General features: G+C 43.4%; 1 protein-coding gene across 2 annotated transcripts in view; it reads right to left on the bottom strand.

Annotated features, from left to right (window-relative positions):
• Snrk (SNF related kinase) overlaps positions 1-20418 on the bottom strand; it is a 54972-nt gene that overhangs the window by 21535 nt on the left and 13019 nt on the right. The window contains exons 2-3 of one of the 2 annotated variants that reach the window (XM_057767033.1): positions 18436-18493; positions 14079-14770 (exon numbers count right to left, since the gene is read on the bottom strand). In XM_057767033.1, coding sequence (XP_057623016.1) covers positions 14079-14667 — 589 coding nt within the window. In that variant the 5' untranslated portion in view covers positions 14668-14770; positions 18436-18493. The remainder of the gene's footprint in view (positions 1-14078; positions 14771-18435; positions 18494-20418) is intronic. The other variant, XM_057767034.1, reaches the window with a different exon arrangement.

The raw sequence follows: 20418 nt of genomic DNA, 5'->3' as shown, positions 1-20418 counted from the left end.
GGGTATGTCATTTCTTATCCCCCAAATAAACTATCCTTACAGTTGGCTTTTGCAGGATATTTGATCACACTGTGTGAAAGACACCTTCTGATTGTTTTAGTAAAACGTTAAATGGTCAATAGCTAGGCAGAAAGTAATAGGCAGCACTTCTGATGAAAGAGAAGAACTCTGGGAAGAAGAGAGGTGGAGAGAGATGCGAAACAAGTCGAACATACAGAATGGAAAAAAGGTAAAATCCATGTGGCAAAATACAGATTAATAGAAACAGGTTAAGTTATAGGAGATAGCTGGGAACAAGCCTAAACTAAAGGCCAAGCTCTCATAATTAATAATAAATCCGTGTCATTATTGGGGAGCTGGCAGTCCCAGTCTGACTACATTTGAATTCTAACACTTGGCATGACCTCACAGAAGAAGAAGTCACACCAGCCAGCACCACAGTCACAGCCTGGGCCTCTCCACAAGCATGACAGCTGGCTGTGGCTCACAGGGACTCTGGAAAGTGGGTTCATCAACTTCCCAGAGTTGGGATGGCTAGATCCGGCTAGGACGGTTAGGTGTGGCTACCACTGGTGCCCATGAACCTAAAGGGGGCAGAGTGCCTAAACAGGTACAACATGCTTAGAAATGTGCTTAGATGCTGAAGGAAGAAAAGAATATGGGTATAGATAGAAAAATAAATAATTTAAAATAATAAAGGAAATCTTTAAAGAAAGAATAAAGTATTATAAAAAGAAGCCATGTAAGAATGAGAAATACACAGGGGTCTGGACCCTGGATGGTGCCTTGTTGACTGAAATTTTTAAATGCTAATGAACAAAAACACGCCAGCTGCTGAGAGATATTAGACTGTGGGAAAAACCTACTGAATTAAATCAGTCTATATATTTCAAGAATGTCTTAACTTCAGATTGGAAATCAGAAAATGTGTTGCATCGGGGGAGAGGTTATACATTGTATGGAGTTGCAGGCCGCTTCCCTGCTGCCCCAGCTCCCGGCTGCCTGGCTAGCTTATGCCCCAAAATAATTACACGGAAACTGTATTCTTTTAAACACTGCCTGGCCCATTAGTTCCAGCCTCTTATTGGCTAGCTCTTATATATTGATCTAACCCATTTTTAATAATTTGTGAAACATCACAACGTGGCTTACCAGGAAAGATCTTAACCTGCGTCTGTCTGGAGTGGGAGAATCATGGCGACTGACTGACTCGGCTTCTTTCTCCCAGCATTCTGTTCTGTCTACTCCGCCTGCCTAAGTTTCTGTCCTATCAAAGGGCCAAGGCAGTCTCTTTATTTAACCAATGAAAGTAACACAAAATAGAAGACTCTCCCCTATCAGTTATACCTTTGCTTTCACAGGAAATAAAGAGCTATGAATTCCTTCAAAATTAATAAAGATCAGATTTGATCAGGGGAGACCACCAGAAAATCTTGGCTGCAGACATGAAGGAAGAGACCAGGAAAGACTACAAGACAGGTGGCATGTGAGCTGATCCCTTGACATGGGGACAGCTCAGAGGCTGAGTGAGACAGGACAAATCTTATTAACTACAGAGTCCTAATGATTTATTACATGCCATCCTTTCATACAGCATGGCTGGAAAGTCATATTACAGTCTGGTTATTCAGTCCAATCAGACTTACAAAGTTGACAGATGCCTCTTACCCGATCAAACACAGAACAAAAACTTATCTTTAGTTGACCTGTATACACTGCACATTCCATATTTGTGTTAGTGCGGACATGTATGTTACCTCTAGAAGCTTGTATGTTTTCAGAAAAAAAAGCCCAGACACCAATGAAGACAAGCAGCCCAGGTGACCCAGCCTCACAACGTCTCTGCTGCAGTTTCCTCAAAAATATGCACCCAGAACAGCTTCAAAGTTGCCAGCCTCACGGACTATGCCAATCGGGACATGAACTCTACACTTCCCCATCACACAGAGAACAGAAAATGATACAGCCAACTCTCCCAGGACTTGACCATTATCTCAATTTTCTCAGGGTTCCCTAAAGACATCATCATCCCCAGACAAAAACAAGTAATTTTAAGAATATAATGCCCACATTCCCAAGAGGTGGGGTGGGTGATTTCTGGTTGTTCAGGGAATGTTTGCCCTTGTTTGGGGAGGAGACAGTTTCAAGTTGTTTCTGGTCATGGTCAGGGAAAAAAAACTAAGCAAAAGTTAGATTTAGGGATCTCTTTCTAAGAAGAAAAGGGGGGGGGATATAGGAATGATAGAATAAAAGGGTAGATTTTTAAATCTACTTTTAAATTCAAAATCAACTATTAATCTCAAATATTTTACATTGGTATGGATTTTTATATATGATACAAATTTATGATTTTTTTTGTTAGAACATACTGCATATATGTTTCTACTCTTGTTTAAGGTATTTTTATATATTGATACAAGTTTAAGGTTATTATTGTTAGAACATACTGTATATATGTTTCTACTCTTGTTTAAGGTATTTTAAATATTGATACAAGTTTAAGGTTATTATTGTTAGAACATACTGTATATATGTTTCTACTCTTGTTTAAGGTATTTTATATATTGATACAAGTTTAAGGTTATTATTGTTAGAACATACTGTATATATGTTTCTACTCTTGTTTAAGGTATTTTATATATTGATACAAGTTTAAGGTTATTATTGTTAGAACATACTGTATATATGTTTCTACTCTTGTTTAAGGTATTTTATATATTGATACAAGTTTAAGGTTATTATTGTTAGAACATACTGTATATATGTTTCTACTCTTGTTTAAGCATTATACCTATGCCACTCATTTAAAAATCTAATGTAAAGTTCTAATCCTTGAAAGTTATTTAGGATAATAAGAAATGCACATTAGTAGTTAGTCATCTATAACAATTAAATCTGTGGCCATGTTAGGTATGTTTTTATGATCAAACAGAGATATATTTTAGATAGAAGGTCTCCAAACACTTAAGAGACCTAAAGAATATGGCATTTAAGATGTTTTAATAACATAAGGCTTTTCCTCATAGTGAGACAAATCTGTTCCTGGAAGCAACAATTTGCTTCAAAAAAGAATTAGGGGCATCAAAGAACCTACATACAGAGTTTGCTTTTATTGTGGCAAAGTCAGCCACTGGGCAAGAACCTGCCCTTTACTCAACTGCCGACAGTGTGCTGTCCAGACTGGACAGCGAACACAAAAGAAGGTGACTGTCACACTCTGCCAAGATAAGGCAGGGCAGTCCTTAAAGGATTCCTGCTTCACAAAAAAGTCAGTCAGATAGTCTAGGCCTGTAGGCTCAAGATGGACGCCCCATCCTTGCAGAGGAATCTTGGGTGACTGTCTAGGCAGCCAGCTGTCTCTATCAGTTCTATAATTTTGGAAGTTGTTTGTTCTGTACCTCCTGGTCACTCAGGTAATAGTATATCCTTCTTTGGTCTCTGATGGGGCTGAAGTCTAAATAGTTATAGTCACAGGTTTTTTGTTTTTTGTTTTTTTTACCAAATTCAGAAAAGAAATTCACAAAAGAGAAGTAAAATGTATAAGTTTAGAGACATAAAAACTTAAATTACTTCTCTAAAAAATGTTTTATGGTCTAAAAAAATATTTTTAGGAAGGTAATACAAACTATGATAGAATGTGGGTTAGGTATAAAAAGTTGGATTCATCAAGGTAGAATAAATAGAGTATTTACTCCAAATTTGCCAAATATCAATGGACTAGACATTATAAATAGAGTTCTTATCTGACAACTGTTCTTACTGTAAACAGTTTTACTATGTTAGAGTTAAAACCTTTCCTTTTTATGTAGACAAAAAGGGGGAAATGTTGCAGGATATTTGATCACACTGTGTGAAAGGCACCTTCTGATCGGTTTAATAGAGCTGAATGGCCAATAGCTAGGCAGGAGAGAAATAGGCGGGACTTCTGAGAAAAGAAAGAAACTCTGGGAAGAGAGGTGGAGAGACGCCAGAGAGATGCTGAACAAGTCAGATGTAGAGTGAGAGAGAGGTAGAACCTACATAGCAAAATGTAGATTAATAGAAACTGGTAGATTTAAGTTTGATGAGCTGGCTGGGAACAAGCCTAAGCTAAAGGCCGAGAAAGCCTTTCCCAAAGAAAGTCCGACTATGGATGCAGATGCAGAGGAACCGTCATGGGCCACCGGTCCCCCTCTAAAGGGCCACAGGCAGACACACATATTCACCAGGCTATGCACCAAGATGCCATCAGAGTGAGGCCTGGGAGGTCCTTGAGCACTACACTCCTCCCGACTCCTGCCCATCACCTGCTGCCAACAGGAAGCTCTCCTCAGTCTCCATACCACCTACCAGCCGAAAACTGTAAATAGGGAAACATTCAGCTTGCTAGCATTTTATATAAAATAACTGCAAATCTGTAATGACAGCCATGAACACAACAAACAAAAAATGTGGTTTGTCCATTTTAGTTACCAAGAACTGTGGGTTTTATTTGTTGTTTCTTGTTTTTCAGCTCCTGGTACCCTGGTAAATTAAAGCCAACTCAAAAGGTATGAGCAGGGTGTGGTGTTGCACACTTAGAATTCAGCACTGGAAACTGAGCAGGAGGACAGGAAGTACAAATACCAGCCTGGACTACGGGGTAGAGAGATGGCTCAGAGGTTAAGGATGCTGACTGTTCTTCCAGAGGTCCTGAGTTCAATTCCCAGCAACCACATGGTGGCTCACAACCATCTGTAATGAGATCTGGTGCCCTCTTCTGGCCTGCAGCCTTACATGGAGGCAGCACACTGTATTGTATACATAATAAATAAAATCTTTAAAAGAAATTAAAAAAAAAAAAGGAAAGAAAAGGAGAAGGAAGATATATAAGCAGGTCTCCAATGAACAGAGTGACTGACAGTTTAGAAGTCTGAGCATCCTCACCCCATCTGCAGCAGGCCCTGAACCACATGACGGCTTTCTCTCCCTCCCTTAACAATGCCAGAGAGTCAAAGGTTAGCCATAGGCCACTCAAATTCTCTAACAGTTAACCCCGACTCCCCTAATTCATGCTATCATTTTGATATTGAAGTTAGTCAGTTGTAGCAATTTGTATTGTTATTTTCTTATAATTCGATAACAGTTCTGCCTGTATTGGACAGACAGCAAAGCACCCACTGAGCACAAAATTAAGACTGATTAATAACTGGGACTCTGCCCCCTCATGGAGTCATCGGTTTGGCTGGTCTCACCGTGCTAACTGAAAGTACATTTGCAAGGGCTGACTGCAGATTGAGACATGTCCTCAGATGAAGCAGAAAGCAAGCCAACAGAAGCCCAAAGGTGTGACCTCAATGCCTTCCTTTGACAGCCAAGTCCAGTTAGCAAATGGTGTTCTTTAACAGAAAGGCTCTTTTGCGAAGTACCTGAAAAGCAGAGAATCACTAAAAGCCCCAAACCAAAAAGACTACTTTGGATGTGGGAACACCAGGGTGGAGCTGACTTACACTTAATGTGCTTTGTTTACACCACTGATCCTGGTGTTTGGATGGACTCCTTGTCTTCTAAGAATCTGTCCCACCAATGTCAGTCCTCCAGACAGAATCCCACCCTGGTACACAGTGACGGATCATACCATCTGGGCCTTCCTTCCATCTACTGAGCTCTCAGCCCATGGTGGGTCTTCTGAATCTTAGCAAAGATTTCAAGATCCAGTGAAGGGCTGGTGCATATAAACTTAGTTAATAAAACCAAATGAGTTTAAAAATATACATCAGACGTGCTGACCACTTCCAAGTCCATGACACCACATGCAGACTGGTTGCTGACCTCTTCAGGAACAGCTTTGTCTTGGTGCAAATTTCCCTCAGCATCTCCTACCCAAATCAGAGCTGGGTAATTTAAACTACAGTAAGAAAAGGGGTGGAGGTAGAGAGATGGTGCAGTGGTTAAGAACACTGGTTGTACTTTCAGAGGACCTGGGTTCAATTCCCGGTGCCCATACATTCATTGGTCCATAACCATCTGTAATTCTAATACCATGTTTTTCTGGCTTCCCCAGGCACTGTACACATGTGGCAGACATAAACCCCTTCACCTTCTGTATTCAACGTCTCCACTAGCCCTCCTTCATTCTCACCACCATAGAAACACGCCCACTGCCTTGGCTCCAGGAGAGGACTTCTACTCTCAAGTCTCGGAGTCACAAAAGCTGTCTTGCTACAGTTTCTGCCTCAAGTCTCAGAGGCTAACATGATTCTAAGTTACATTTTAGGCACATTATAAAACACAGGATGTATCTGTGTGCACTTGTGCAGCAGGTAGAAATGTCCATGTAGAGGCAGAGGGCAGCCTCGGGTGCTGCTCCTCGGGTGTGGGCACTGTGCTTACTCCTTCTCAGACAAGGCTGTCACTGACCCAGAGTCACCAAGGAGACTAGGCTGGCCTCAGGGATCCGCCTGTCTCCAACCCCTTAGCGCACACACTAACACATCTGACTTTTAAAAATGTGGATTCTGGGGATGGAACGCAGGTCTTCCAGCCATTTTGCCAATTGAGCTATCTTTCTAATCCTTAGTCATAATTTAAAAGCAACAACAACAAAAATCTCACCAATAAAACCTGGATAAATCAGTGTTTTAAAACCCAAGGGAATTATAAATGTGTGTGCACTAAAGGAAGATGGGAGTGAGAAAGGAAAAGGCTGGTGAAGACACACTAGCTGTAAAGAAGCCCTGCACCTGCTCTTGCTCAAGCTCAACCATAGCCAGCACAGACAGGTGAGCGGCTGACTGAGTGACAGCAACCACACCACTGAAAGAAGAGACCTCTGCAAGGCCATTCTCAGCTACATAAGTCAGTCTAGAGCCAGCCTGGGCTACAGGACACTTCATTTCAAAAAACAGAAAGAGACTTGTTCTAATCACTAAATTCTGTTTTACAAGCCAGCTTTTCTTTGTCAAAGGCTTACATTTCACACATAAATAGTTTTTAAGGAACAACAACAGAAAGCACAGACCCTCTCTTACAACCTCACACTCAGAAAGCTGAGGCAGGAAAATTCTGAGCTGGAGGTCAGCCTGGACTACATACCAAACCCATCTCAACGAAAGGTGTGTGTGTGTGGGGTCACTGTTTTGAGCACGTGACCCAAATGAAGACAAGTCCATTCTGCACCTATACTCATTTCTGAGTTAAAATGGTTGCTCTCTGTCTGTTCTGAAAATGATTCTGAAGTTTTGGCCTCCCCTGTGTCCACAGTGATAGGAAGAGAAATATGGGGTGCAGAGATTATGACCTTTAACTTCGGAAACCCACTTTCATCTCACGAGTGCTGGGATTTCAGAGCACCTGCTCAGGAAAATATCCAGTTTTACGTAGCACTAAGGGTTGAAACCAGGGCCTTGTGCATGTTGGGCAAGTGCTCTACCAACTAAGCTACACTTTTTAACACAAAGACGAGTCAACTATGAAATAAACACCAGCGCTTTCATTTCTCAAAGCGCAAGAGAGATCCCAGCTTTAGAAGCTGATCTAGTATGCCTATGTAAACAACCTCCTGAAATTAAAATACAACTAAAACCAGCATGTGGGAAAACATGTGAGCAAAGGTCCCGGGCTCACCCTTTCTCCCCATTTTCCCAAGGCAGCCAGCATTGTAGAAATTCCCCGAGGGCAGGTTCCCAAAGTAGACAGCACCTTAAATACTCTTTCTCCCACAGTAGAGGCAGTCAGGAACTAAAGCCAAATGTCCCCATGGGACAGCAGCCTCAGCACAGAGCAAGGCATTCTGGGCCTCTCCAGAAGAGGAAGCACTGAAGCAATTATGTCAATATCTGGAGGGCTTCGGTGTCAGGAGCTGCAGGTGGTAACAGAGCCTAGGGACTGGCCATGCAGGGTCTCCACCTAGGGAGTAGTAAGGGCCTCACAGACCTGCTGACGTATGGGGAGAATCCTAGAAAGATTATTCTGTTCCAGGCAAAAGAAAAGGAGATGAGAAAGTCCAGAAACAGACTCGGGCCCAGAATGTGGTCAACAGCAGTGATTACAGCAGAGCCAATCAGAATCTCCTAACAAAGACAGTGAGTCAGGAGGGCACAGGAAACCAATCCTGAAAGTCGTGCTGACCACAGTTCAGGCTGGTCTCAAACACAGCACTCCAGTCCTAGGGACTACAGCCATGAACACGATGCCCAGAAGCAGTCCAGTTTTGTTTCTGACTGAAAGATGAAGTCTCTAAACAATACCCAGGATCTAACACATTTTACAAGAAATGGATCACATTGTTTCCACATGATTGGTGACTGCCTGATCCAGCTTCAACCCAGATCCAGGAATCCCCTCCCTGTGAACGCCTGCCTTCAGCAACTGATTATACAGAGGCTCAGGGAAACACACACATGCACACATGCACACACACACACACACACACACACACAGATTCACAACAACACAGGCCATATCCCCCGTGTAGAGACAGGTGTCACGTGGTGTTTCCCCGTGAGCAGAAGATCAAAAGCAGAAACAGACACCGGCACAGCTCAAACAGCTCACTCAGAACTCAGTGTTTTACCCACACCTGTGTGCAGTTTTGGTGCAATTTTATCACAGGCAGACACAGAAGTCTCATCATAAGGGCCCTCCTGCCTTGTGTTGCCAAGCTACCCATCACCACCTTTAGCCCCGTGCAATTACCAACGTGCCCCTACAATTTCACTTCAAGAGAATTACATTATAGAGTCTACAATGTTCTGAGAGGAGGTGAGGTTTTCTTGTTTACTTTTGTAGGAGACAATTCACTCCGTAACTAAAGCTGGCTTAAATTCCTCATCCTCCTGCCTTTCCCTCCCCAGGGATGGAATTAAAATATGCACCTCCTGACCCTGAAAATAGACTCAAGTCATATCAGCAGTGGGCACCTTTTATTGCTGCACATACCCATGGTGTGGGTGGTACAGCTGTCCATACACTGGTGGACGTGAGGGTCCACGTGAGCACAGCTGTTTTCTCTGGGGCACACCAGGCTGCATGGGTAAGTGCACACCTTGTTTTGAAAGACGCTGTCACACTGTTTTCTAAATCTGGTTGTATTAGTGATTCCTCCGTAACCCTGCTTACTCATGTTTTTTTCTCTGAAGTTTATTTGTTCCAGGCCCTCTGCTCCTCCTTACAGAATGGGAGCAATACGGACTGGATCCCTGTGGACAGGTGAGCATCTATGCGGCACCTCTAGCCACTGAATGGGCATGCTCTGCATTTACTCAGATCCTTGGTTTCCCGTGAGCATCCCATCACCTCCAGTTAGATGTGCTTCAGCTAGAGATGCTGACACACACTCCTATATACTTCATCACAAACACTACTGTCTTACATTTTGGCTAAGGCAGGGAATTCTTAAGTAAGAATAAGTCTCTGTGTATTTATTTGGGAGCTGGGTGGCAGGACCCCAAAGAGTAATATGCAAACAACAAACAAACAAAACCTACAAGTTTCAGATCAAGAAAACGCCAGGAAGACTCCAAATCTCAAGAGAGTTTAAAAAGTCTCAATTCCAATTTTAATTTTAACTTGAAACTTTTAGAGACTGAGAAGTCTTAAGCAATATCACAGTTCTGCAGTGCAGGAGAGCTGGAAACCTGAGGCCTGGGCAACAGCTTTCACATCTGGAGTTCTAAAAGAAGAGAACTCGAGAGCACAGTCTGAAGAATAAGTGCTTTCCTAGCACTGTTCTGGGAAACAAAGAAGCATATCCAGAAATCCCTGTGAAGCCCCCCCCCAGCAGCCACACTCCTCCTCCCTATGGCCAACAGAAAGGTGGAGCAGTCCCATTGTACCCCTGACTGTTCTTCCATGGGGTAGCCCCACTCTCGACTGCTGCCCTGCAACCTCCCCACAGTTCTCACAAGACCACAAGAGGATGCCGGGGCTTTCATAAACACCAATAAGTCAGCTTGACACAGCTGTGTGGAAGCCCACAGAGGTGAGTGGAGCAATAGTTTCCAGAAGGTGATCTAGCCAGCCCTTGGCCCCACCCCCATGCGCACTCCTAGACTTGGCAGAAAAGAGGCTGTAGGTGGGATCCAATGAAGGAGGAATCCCAAACCCAGCTCGCAGGACTTCCTATAGTGCTCTTTTCTAGAGACATACACTGGACACAGGAAGAAACTGAACCAAGGAATGGTGTTCTAATTCTTCTATCTCCCAGCTACACAGAAGCCCTAGCAGGGACTGTGGGCACTGGGAAAGAGGATGGCATCTAGAGGACACACTGAATCCACCACACAGTAAGTCCCAAACCCAGACTCCCACTTAGGTGCACACCCTGCTCTTCTCAACCCACTCGGAGACTACAACACCAAGACAACATATTCACAGGTAAACTGTGTGAAAATCTCAGAAACAAACAACCAGTCTCCCCACAAACCCAGGAAAATGAATGTAAGAAGAACCGAGGACCCAGAGCACAAGAATAAATACCCGGGCCGATGCCCTTAGCAGTGCTCACAGACAAGTGCGGATACACAGAGAGGGCACAGAATCAGTGACAAACACACCAGTCTGGGCACTGCAGAGGCAAAAGGATGGCAGAAATGATCTAAAAGTTAAGAGGAAAATTAATTAGAATGTGTTTCTATATCCAGCAAAAGTATCACTGTGAGTACATTTTTAGATAGATAAAAAAAATTTTGCAAATCCTCCATAAAAGGATGAAAAAAAACCAAAGAAATATGAAAAGAGAAACAATTATCCAAGTGAAGGACAGGGAAGTCAAGACAGTTATGAAAATAAGTAAAAAGTAACATCAGCCAAACGGAAGCAACTCCAAATCCCACCACTGACTGCAGGGGAGGAGAACTACCCCAGACACAAGAACTCTGAGTGCTGAGAGCAAAGCCAATGAAGAAGAACCAACTGCACAGACTGCAAACAACTGGGAAAGAAACCTGGGTAACCTAACAAAACCGGGAAAGAGGACATGTAAGAGAACACACACTCACACACACAAATCAAGTAGATTAAAATATTCCAGCAATACCCACAGACTAAATTCAGCTCCTTAAAACAGACTCACAGATTATATGTGAAAATAAAAGCTTTATATTACTGGAAGGATATGATCCTAAACACCAATAACTAAACTACAGGTGACTAAGCAGAACTGAGGTATAGCTGAAAAACCAAACAAGTTGTTTTTATATTAGTTTATTTCATGGGAAATAAACTTGTAATTCAAACTTCACGGTTTAAAAACAGCATGCACAAAGCAGAAGCTGATCACAACAGAATCCACAGACCAGAGTGGGAACAGCATCGCTCCTTTGGGAAGAGACAGCGGTTACAAAGGAACAGGTCACAGGATAAACAATCTCATGTGTGAAGTTTCTCCAAGCACCCAAAACACAGACACATCAATCACACGGGGAACACTCAGGTCACCACTGTAAGAATCACTATGATCAAGCCAATGGGGGAAAATCCAAAAATATCTCCAAAGCAGAACGCAACTGGGTACATCTGTTAACTTCAATGAACTAAAATTAGATATTAAAAATCAATAAGCTAAAAGGCAAAATTTATGCCCTTTGAGTTAAAAAAAGAACTCATTCTAAATGGCTTTCGAGCATAACAGGAAATCAAACAGTGAAGACAAGTACCAGGAGCAGTAACCCCACAGGGAGATGCTCGGGAGGGGCAGAGGCTGCAACACAGGCAGCACCTGTTCAGTGCCTACTAGAAGTGAAGACACCATAAAAGAGGGGACACCAAGCCTAGAAAGGACAGGGAAAGAAAAAGTTCACAGAAAACAAAGGTATAGTTAATAACTAAAACCAAAATCTGATTCCCTGAAGAATAAAATGACAACAGAACTAAGCCTTAAGGCAAAGTCACGAACATAAAGGACGGCACAGAGCCCACATCTTCACAGCAACACCTGCCAATTTCATAGTGACACAGTTTTTCTGTTCATTTTGCCAAAACATCACTAATTTTGACATAACAGATAGCACATTAACAGAGAGAAGAGTGTTGGTTCATTTATGAGACCAATTTTGTATTTATCACAGAGTCAGTTAAAATCAACACAAATAACAAAGATAAAGAAATAACCTGTGAACCCAAATCACTCTGCACTTCACCAGCACAAGGCAACCATCTGCCAGTTTGGCCAACATTCCCCAGTTTCTTTCTTTTTGTTTAACTTTTCTTAAGTTTCATTTATGCAATATTTAGGATAGAAGGAGGAGAAGGAAGGGAGGAAGATGAGAGGGAAGAGAAGAAGAAAACACACAATGAAAATACCAGAACATCAGTTTAGAAATGCCAAATACCAAAAGAACAGAAACACAAAACTTCCTGGCAATAATCTCCATGTGTTCACTCTGTGTATGCACCACCCCTCAACACACGCCATCACACTTCGCTTCAGACATACACAGAGTTTGTGCTGCACGTGTTCTTTACCGGTTTGCTTTCTGCCCTAAATACACTTAAGGAAACCCATCACTAAGACACGCATGCTGCCTTTTAACCAGAATACTGAAACAATTCATTCAACAGTAACGTAATCATATGCTTGAGTAGGGTGGGGATGTGCTTGGGCCAAGGCTATGTTCCAAAGACTCCTACCCCCACCCCACTCCAAAAGAGTTTCTGTGTAGCTCTGGCTACCCTAGAACTTGCTCTGTAGACCAGGTTGGCCTCGAACTCACCGAGATCTGCCTGCCTCTGACCCCCAAGTGCTGGATTAAAGGTGTGCACCACCACCACCAGGCCTGTTTTTTATCCCCCTGTGCATGCATACGCACACGCACACACACACACACACGCTATTTGGTCACATGATGTGTATATTTTTCTTAACCAGGGTATTGCCAAACGGTCTTCTAAATTGTGTAACAGTTCCTGATTTTCACCACACTTGACTTAGCCTCACTTTAGGTGTGGAAAGCAGGAAGGTGTCTTATATATTTACATCCATGCCTATGTCAACCAGGCTTTATTTTCTGATTTAAATGGTTTCACTCACCAAAATCTCTGGCTCAAATACTAACAAAAGGTTGCAGTGAAACCTGGTTGGCTCTGAAGGCAGAGGTCAAGCACCGTCCCTTCTTTTCCAGAACACAACAGTCTAACAGGAAACTCTGTCTTGCCATAGCGTGTTTTACTATGACATCGGCAATCTAACATGTCAGCGTGCTACTGTCATCACTTATCTCCTGTGTGTAGTTCACACGGCAACACTCTAGTCTATAAAGTCTGATGTCATGGACATGTAACATCAGAATACACTTCTCTGAGAGTAAATCAAATTTAAAGCTGACAGCACCTTCAGTTCAACAAGTCCTTTCAAGACAAAACAATTTCTTGTATGACCCCCACAACTGGCACGGTCCCACGGGGACAAAGCTGATCTCTCCTGAGAAGCAGCAAGCGCTTCCACCACAGACAGGGACACGTATGCTGGGAAGGCACGGGCAGCTGGGATGCTAGGCTGCTGTCCACCGCCCCCCCGCTCCCCCCCACAGGCACGTGGCACAGCAGTTTCCTGTTCTATCCTTTGCTCCTGTGGCACTGGGACAAAGTTCCCATCTGAACAATGAGAAAGCAAACAAACGGCACAGGAAAGCAATCCACTTTACAAGTGAAGAAGTCAGCAGGGCAGTCAGTTTCTTACTCAAAGTCAGTTAGCCTGAGTCCAATTTCTAATTCTTGAACACTGTACATTCACTTTATTACCACAGTGTGGGTGTGACATGACTGTAAAAGGGTGTCCGCAAGAAAGGACAGCCAGGGCCACTGCCAGAAAACAACCTAAGAAGACAGAAGGAAATGAATACAGACTTTAAGAAAAAAGCTACAATGAGTTCCCTGAGAGGTTCCTTCAATAAGAGTCTAATTACCTTTGTTTAAAAATACTCTTAGACATTTGCCCTCGTAAGTTTGAAACAACCTGCCTGCTGGCTTAGGAATAAACCATGTTATTCATAAAACCAAATCTGTTAAGTAAAATACATATAATCAAAATTCTCTTTGGAATTACTTTCAGTTATAAACAACTGACTCGACCAATACCAGCTGGCAGAGCTCCGACGGGCAGCCCTGGGCAGAGCACCTACCTACTGCGGGGGCATCATACTCATCGCCGAGCAGGATTTCTGGAGCAGAGTATGCAAGAGAGCCACAGCTTGTGGTGAGCTTCTTTCCTGGCTGAAATTTGTTGCTGAAGCCAAAGTCTGTCAACTTCACAAGACCTTGTTTTTCAAAAAAGACTACATTTTCTGGTTTTAAGTCTCTGTGAACCACATGGAGTTTATGGCAGTAAGATATAGCATGAACTATCTGAGCAAAATACTTCTTGGCCAAGTCTTCATTAAGACCTTCCTCGTGTTTCATGATGTAGTCAAACATATCTCCTCCATCTCCAAGTTCTAGAATGAGATACAGTTTGGTCTGGGTGTCTATGACTTCATAGAGACGAACGATGTTGGGGTGCTGCACTAGCTTCATGCACCTTACTTCCTGGAAGAGATGACCGGTGGCTAGGGTGTCCAGCTTCGTCTTGTCAATCACCTTCACTGCTACCTTTTCACCTGTAAAGACATGCCTGGCGAGTTTAACCACTGCAAAATGACCTCGACCCAAGGTTTTATCCAGATCGTATAATCCAGCAATTTTTCCATCATATCCTCGCTTGAACCCTGCCATGCTGGTACGACAAAGGGAAAATACTTAGTGCTTGACGTGAGTCTTCTCATATAAGCGTATCTGCTGGAAATAAGGCCTTCATTGTCAACATAGCAACGGATACCTGCAAAACAAGAGAGACAATGAACACGCGGATTTTCTTTCTAATTGTTTGTTTGTTTTATTTTGAAAGCCTTAAATCAATTGAGATACAAAACAAGTCAGGGTCATTATTAAAAACCTGTATACTTAGAGTATACAATTCAAAACAGAGTTTGAGAAGTAAGCACAACTCCACAAACAAAAAGTAGCCTCTCACTGAAATCACTTGCCTTCTCTTGCCTCCTGTCTGTGCATCTCCAAGTGAAATCTGTAAGTCTCTAAAGGTTCCTGAAGACCCACGTTATCCATCTCCCCAAATCTAAATCAACACTGATTCAAAGAGGGCAATCAAAACTGCCTTACTACATTTGCAATGCAACTTATTTCCCAAAATGTTTTCCAAGCTACTCTCTGCTCCGTGACAGCAGGAATAAGACAGTCCTGGACCTAGTAGGTACTTAAACAGCTCTGGCTGAAGATCACTCATGCTTTTGCTCATTACCACGGGCGTCTCCTAACTCCCCCACACACTGCCATCTGTGGCTGCTCACCTCCCAGTGCACACAGGCATGCACTCTTTTTCTTTTTTTATTTTTTAAATATTTATTTATTTATTATGTATACAATATTTGTGTGTATGTCTGCAGGCCAGAAGAGGGCACCAGACCTCATTACAGATGGTTGTGAGCCACCATGTGGTTGCCGGGAATTGAACTCAGGACCTTTGGAAGAGCAGGCAATGCTCTTAACCACTGAGCCATTCTCTCCAGCCCACAGGCATGCACTCTTACAGACCATTTAAGTCTCAAAGATGGTTTCGTTTTAGAAGCCATATTTCATATCATACTTAAAATTTTCAGGCTTTCTAATATAAACCTCTAACATAGAAATGTTCTTATAACTGACCTTGTCTCAGGAAAAAAACATATAAAATTATACCACTTAAAAATACCACTTTGAATCACAAAAACTGAACAACCACTCTAGAAATGAGTACTAGAACCTGTGAAGTGTGCTGACCTCCCATCAACTTGTGGCCTATGGGTGTGCACACACTATTTTGGGACTGCCCTTTCGCACATTCCCAGCTCTGTGCTTTAAAAGCAGACACACTACCTGTGCTGTTTTGTGATGGAGATGCACATAACCTCAACTAAAGCTCAGGCACACTAGGGCTGTGACGCATCAAAGCACGAGCACTCCACTCCCTGCATGTCAGTTATTCCAGGATCAGAAGGAAAGCCCAGACTCACTGACATGCTACCGCAGATGTTCTCAAAGGTGAGCCCGTATTGTGTCACTGGTACCTAAGGTCAGGTGGTCTCACTCTGAAGTCAAGGGAACTCTATGTACAAGTGACAGATGGCATTAAAGCTAAACTTCAACATAACTGAGATGTCAACGCCCATACTGGAGATCAATGCCAAGGTCTGGCGTTGGACAGGTATTCCTGTCACTGAGCTACACCCTCAGCCATTGAGGCCGCTCTTGATGGGTCTGACCACTCGAGTGACGCTACAGCTGGGACACTGACACAGCAGGAGTTTAAATGCAATTGTGAACAAGATGCATGGACTCATTATCACATCATTGTCGCTTCCAAAATTACCCAAACCACTTACTTAGGGCCACCTCAAAAATCCACATCAATAAACTTAACAGGCCAACAATAACACATTCAGTAGCATATTCCAATTTTAGAAGTCACTGTGACCACACACAACACTGCCACTCTGGATAAGCATTGCACACCAGTCACACACCAAGCTTTACACTATCCTTTCCCAGCTTTCATAACTGCCTAGCAAAAAGACTACTCACCCCAATTTGAAGCAAAAACAAACAAACAAACAAAAACAACACAAATGAAGTAAGTTGCCTAGGCTGCAGGGCTAGGATAAGGAGGAGCTCTATTCAACTCCAGGGCACCTGACACCTGTCAACGCTCTAAAACAACCTGTTGTGCTGTTTGACTAGTTCTCAAATCGAATTAGTCCTGTTTCTACTAAGATTTTTAATTAATAAACCAGTATAGGAACTTGGGAAATGGCTCAGCAGTTAAGAGTGCTTACTGCTCTTGCAGAGGACCTTGGCCCAATTCCCAAAACAAGTGTAAGCTCCAGTTTCAAGGGGATCTGACACCCTATTCTGGACTTCATGGGCACCTATACCCAGAGCATGCACATGCACAGAGAGAGAGAGAGAGAGAGACAGACAGACCAACAGACAGACACATACACAAAATAAAATATTACTTATTTATATATTCTATGTATAAGAGTGTTCTATCTGCATGTATGCCTGCAGGCCAGAAGAGGGCACTGGATCCCACTATAGATGGTAGTGAGCCACCATATGGTTGCTTGGAATTGAACTCAGGACCTCTGGAAGAACAACCAGTGCTCTTAACTGCTATGCCATCTCTAAGCCCATAAAATCCTTTTTAAAAAAGAAACTAGTTGTCGGGCGATGGTGGCGCACGCCTTTAATCCCAGCACTCGGGAGGCAGAGGCAGGCGGATCTCTGTGAGTTCGAGACCAACCTGGTCTACAGAGCGAGTTCCAGGACAGGCTCCAAAGCCACAGAGAAACCCTGTCTCGAAAAACCAAAAAAAAAATAAATAAAATAAATAAATAAATAAATAAAAAGAAACTAATATGTAAAAAAAAATACGTTAGAAAAGGAGACAATTTCTTCTGTACTCTGTATTATCCTGGCTCATCTGAACTAATAATTTCAACAGCCAGCATAAACAGGAACATCTAAATTGAAGTGTTTCTGCATTTGGACAGCAGGTTCTCCAAAGAAATTTTAATTCATATATATTAGACTAGAGAATCTGTTTAACCTCAATTAACTCTGCGACTTCAGCTGTTCCTGCCTATGTATGTATATGCCACATAATTTTGTAAATTCAACTTTCACCTTCAAACAGACTTTGTGGGCTGCCTGCCCCATGCTTTTCATCTTTGTCCTTTTCATCTATTATTTCTGTTTAGACGTATTCCTAGAAAGTGGCAAACAGATCAGATTAGATAAATGAGTCTGAGGATTTTTAAAGTTAATCCTGGGGCTGCGGAAATGGCTCAGTGGGTGAAGTGCTTGCACACAGCAGAAGGGCCTGCAACAACCGCAGCACCCACATAGAAGTTGGACACAGCGCCTCCCATTTGTATCCTCAGCATGCAAGGCTGGGGAGGTGTGGGCACAAGCAGGAGGATCCTGTGCTCATGTGCAGTGAGACTGTCTCAAAAAGGAAAGTGGGGAGGGCCAGTGAGATGGCTCGTTGAGGGGGGAGGGCAAAGGCTCTCACTTGACAACCTGAGCTCTATCTTTAGAACCCACGTGATAAAAATAAAAAACAGACTCCCAGAAATTGTCCTCTGACCTTCACAAGAGACAGTCACGGAATGCATGCACAAGTATGTGCACACACACATGAGTGCACATTTGCCTGCACACACACAGAGTGAATAAATATTTAAATTTGGGGGGATCAGCTGGATCATGATCAAGAGGACACTAATGATGAGCTCTGGCCTTCACACATACGTACAGCAAACATGTACATATATACACACAACAAATAAACTGTCATTTGATCGCTGAGGATCTCAGTGCCTGTCATGCCAGGAACCGTGGTAGTGTTGAAAGTGAGAGGGTGTCTGCGCTGGCTCTAGGACATACCTTGCAAACTGCATGCCAAATTACTCTGTTACCACTATTTGTTAGTTGCTTCTTTCTCCTAAAGGAAAATACAGAAAATGATTTCAGTATAGTCTATGTTTCAATTTTGATTAAAGTAAAACTATATTCTAGCACATGACAAACCTAAAAGCAGCAAATCTGTCCTCGGTGACCCAGTTTCCTAGTCTCTCTCCTCTCTATTCAATTTTCCCCTTTCCCTTCTAGTCCTGGAGGCTGAAGCTCATGCTAAGCAAGTTCTGTCAGTAAGTCCCGGCCCCAGCCCCCAGGTCCACGCTGGCACCCAGCCCCCAGGTCCACGCCGGCACCCCAGCCCCCAGGTCCTCACCAGCACCCCAGCCCCAGGCCCAGGCTGACCCCCCCAGGCCCAGGCCCAGGCCCAGCCCCCCAGCCCCAGCTTTAATCACAATTCTAAGGAAATAGTGGCAATGAACACCAGAACACTAGTCGTTTTCTAAGACTTTCTGGGTAAAAAAGTCCTGACCTGGCATCTGCTGAATCCTGACTGTGTCTGAGCCATCTCTGACAAGGATCCTCTTGGTCTGCCTATGAAGTCCACCCCACCTCCAGCAGCCCCCAAACAAGCTCACCAAGCTCCCACTGCAGCAGCCGAGAGAGGAACCTGCATAAGACACTCTTCTTCAAAGCAAGAAGAAATGCATTATGCTGCCCGAAACAGGTAGCACACGAAACACCTTCATGCCTGCTACCAGACAGTAAACAAAACTATCACTATGAGCAAAGCAGCTGCACTGTCCCCAGTTCCTAGCACAGTGAGGGGTCCTTTCCAAGGTGGGCTCATGGGTTTTTTGTAAACCTGAAACACCACACAAATAAGCGAAAGGCCTAAATATTCCAGGCAGCCAACGCAACTCATACCCCATGCTAAAGGTAATGAGTGTCTGGGCAATCAGTGAGCCCACATTTAAGTTTTCTTGAAAGAGAGTCCAGGGTATGGGGAAGCAGACACAAAAGATGACATCTGGATGCAAAAGCAAGTCTACTGCTGGAGTGAAACCAAAGAGCAAGGCCTCACAGTTGTGGGCAGTCCCTGGCTTACTGACAGGTAAGCCTCAGCTTGCCTGCCCGCCTGCCTGCATGCCTCCCTTCCAGACCCTTCCCCCCCAAGTAGGACACGGCAGATCCGCCCACTACCCTTGCCTGCTTCTGTCTCCAACAGCCATTCACAGTTTCTGTGGCAAACAGCATTGTGGTCAGTGGTTAAACACTGGTTCTGAAATACATCCAATATGAATCCACCACCAATATAAGCCACAGGCCCTCAGCAAGTTACCTGACCTTTCTGTGCAGTTAATTTCCTCACTAGACAATGTTAGTAACAAACACAGCCCTGTCTGTAAGACCAGCGCTCAGAGGCAGAGGAAGAAGGATTGAGAGTTTGAGGCCAGCCTGGTTTGAATAAAATACCACTGTTTCACCCCCAAACCAAACTAAATCAAGCACACAAACTTTAAAAGCTGTGAAGGGGCTGGAGAGATGGCTCAGCAGTTGAGGGCTCTTACGGTTCTTGCAGAGGCCCTCAGCTCGGTTCCCAACAACTCACATCACATGGCTCATAACCACCTGTAACTCCAAAACCATCTGAAACTCAAGCTCTCTGTGGCACCTGCGCACACACGCACACAATTAAAGGCAATACAAATAACTCTGTTAAGGGCTGTTTCGATCAAGTGCTCAGTGTGCTGAGCTGCAGTGCTCCTGCTGTTCCCTTCTGGCTGCCCGTCGACTCCAAGAAAAGAACTCCCTGAACTGGTAGCCCTCTCTTGCTTTCCTAACACATAAAACTGAAAAAACAGTGCTGTAAAATCCTGAGATACAGAAAATAACAACTCTTAACACTGAAATCTGATTTTCAATAAAATTCATTTTTAAAAATCTAAGTATTTGCTTCCCTTGCCCCAATTTTTGATTTAGTATCATTAGTAGCCCAGGCTGGCCTCCACT

Source organism: Chionomys nivalis, chromosome 4 (assembly GCF_950005125.1).
Source record: "Chionomys nivalis chromosome 4, mChiNiv1.1, whole genome shotgun sequence".
NCBI classification, from domain to species: Eukaryota; Metazoa; Chordata; class Mammalia; order Rodentia; family Cricetidae; genus Chionomys; species Chionomys nivalis.
Note: the sequence above shows the minus strand (reverse complement) of the source record. Positions and strands in the feature narration are given on the sequence as shown.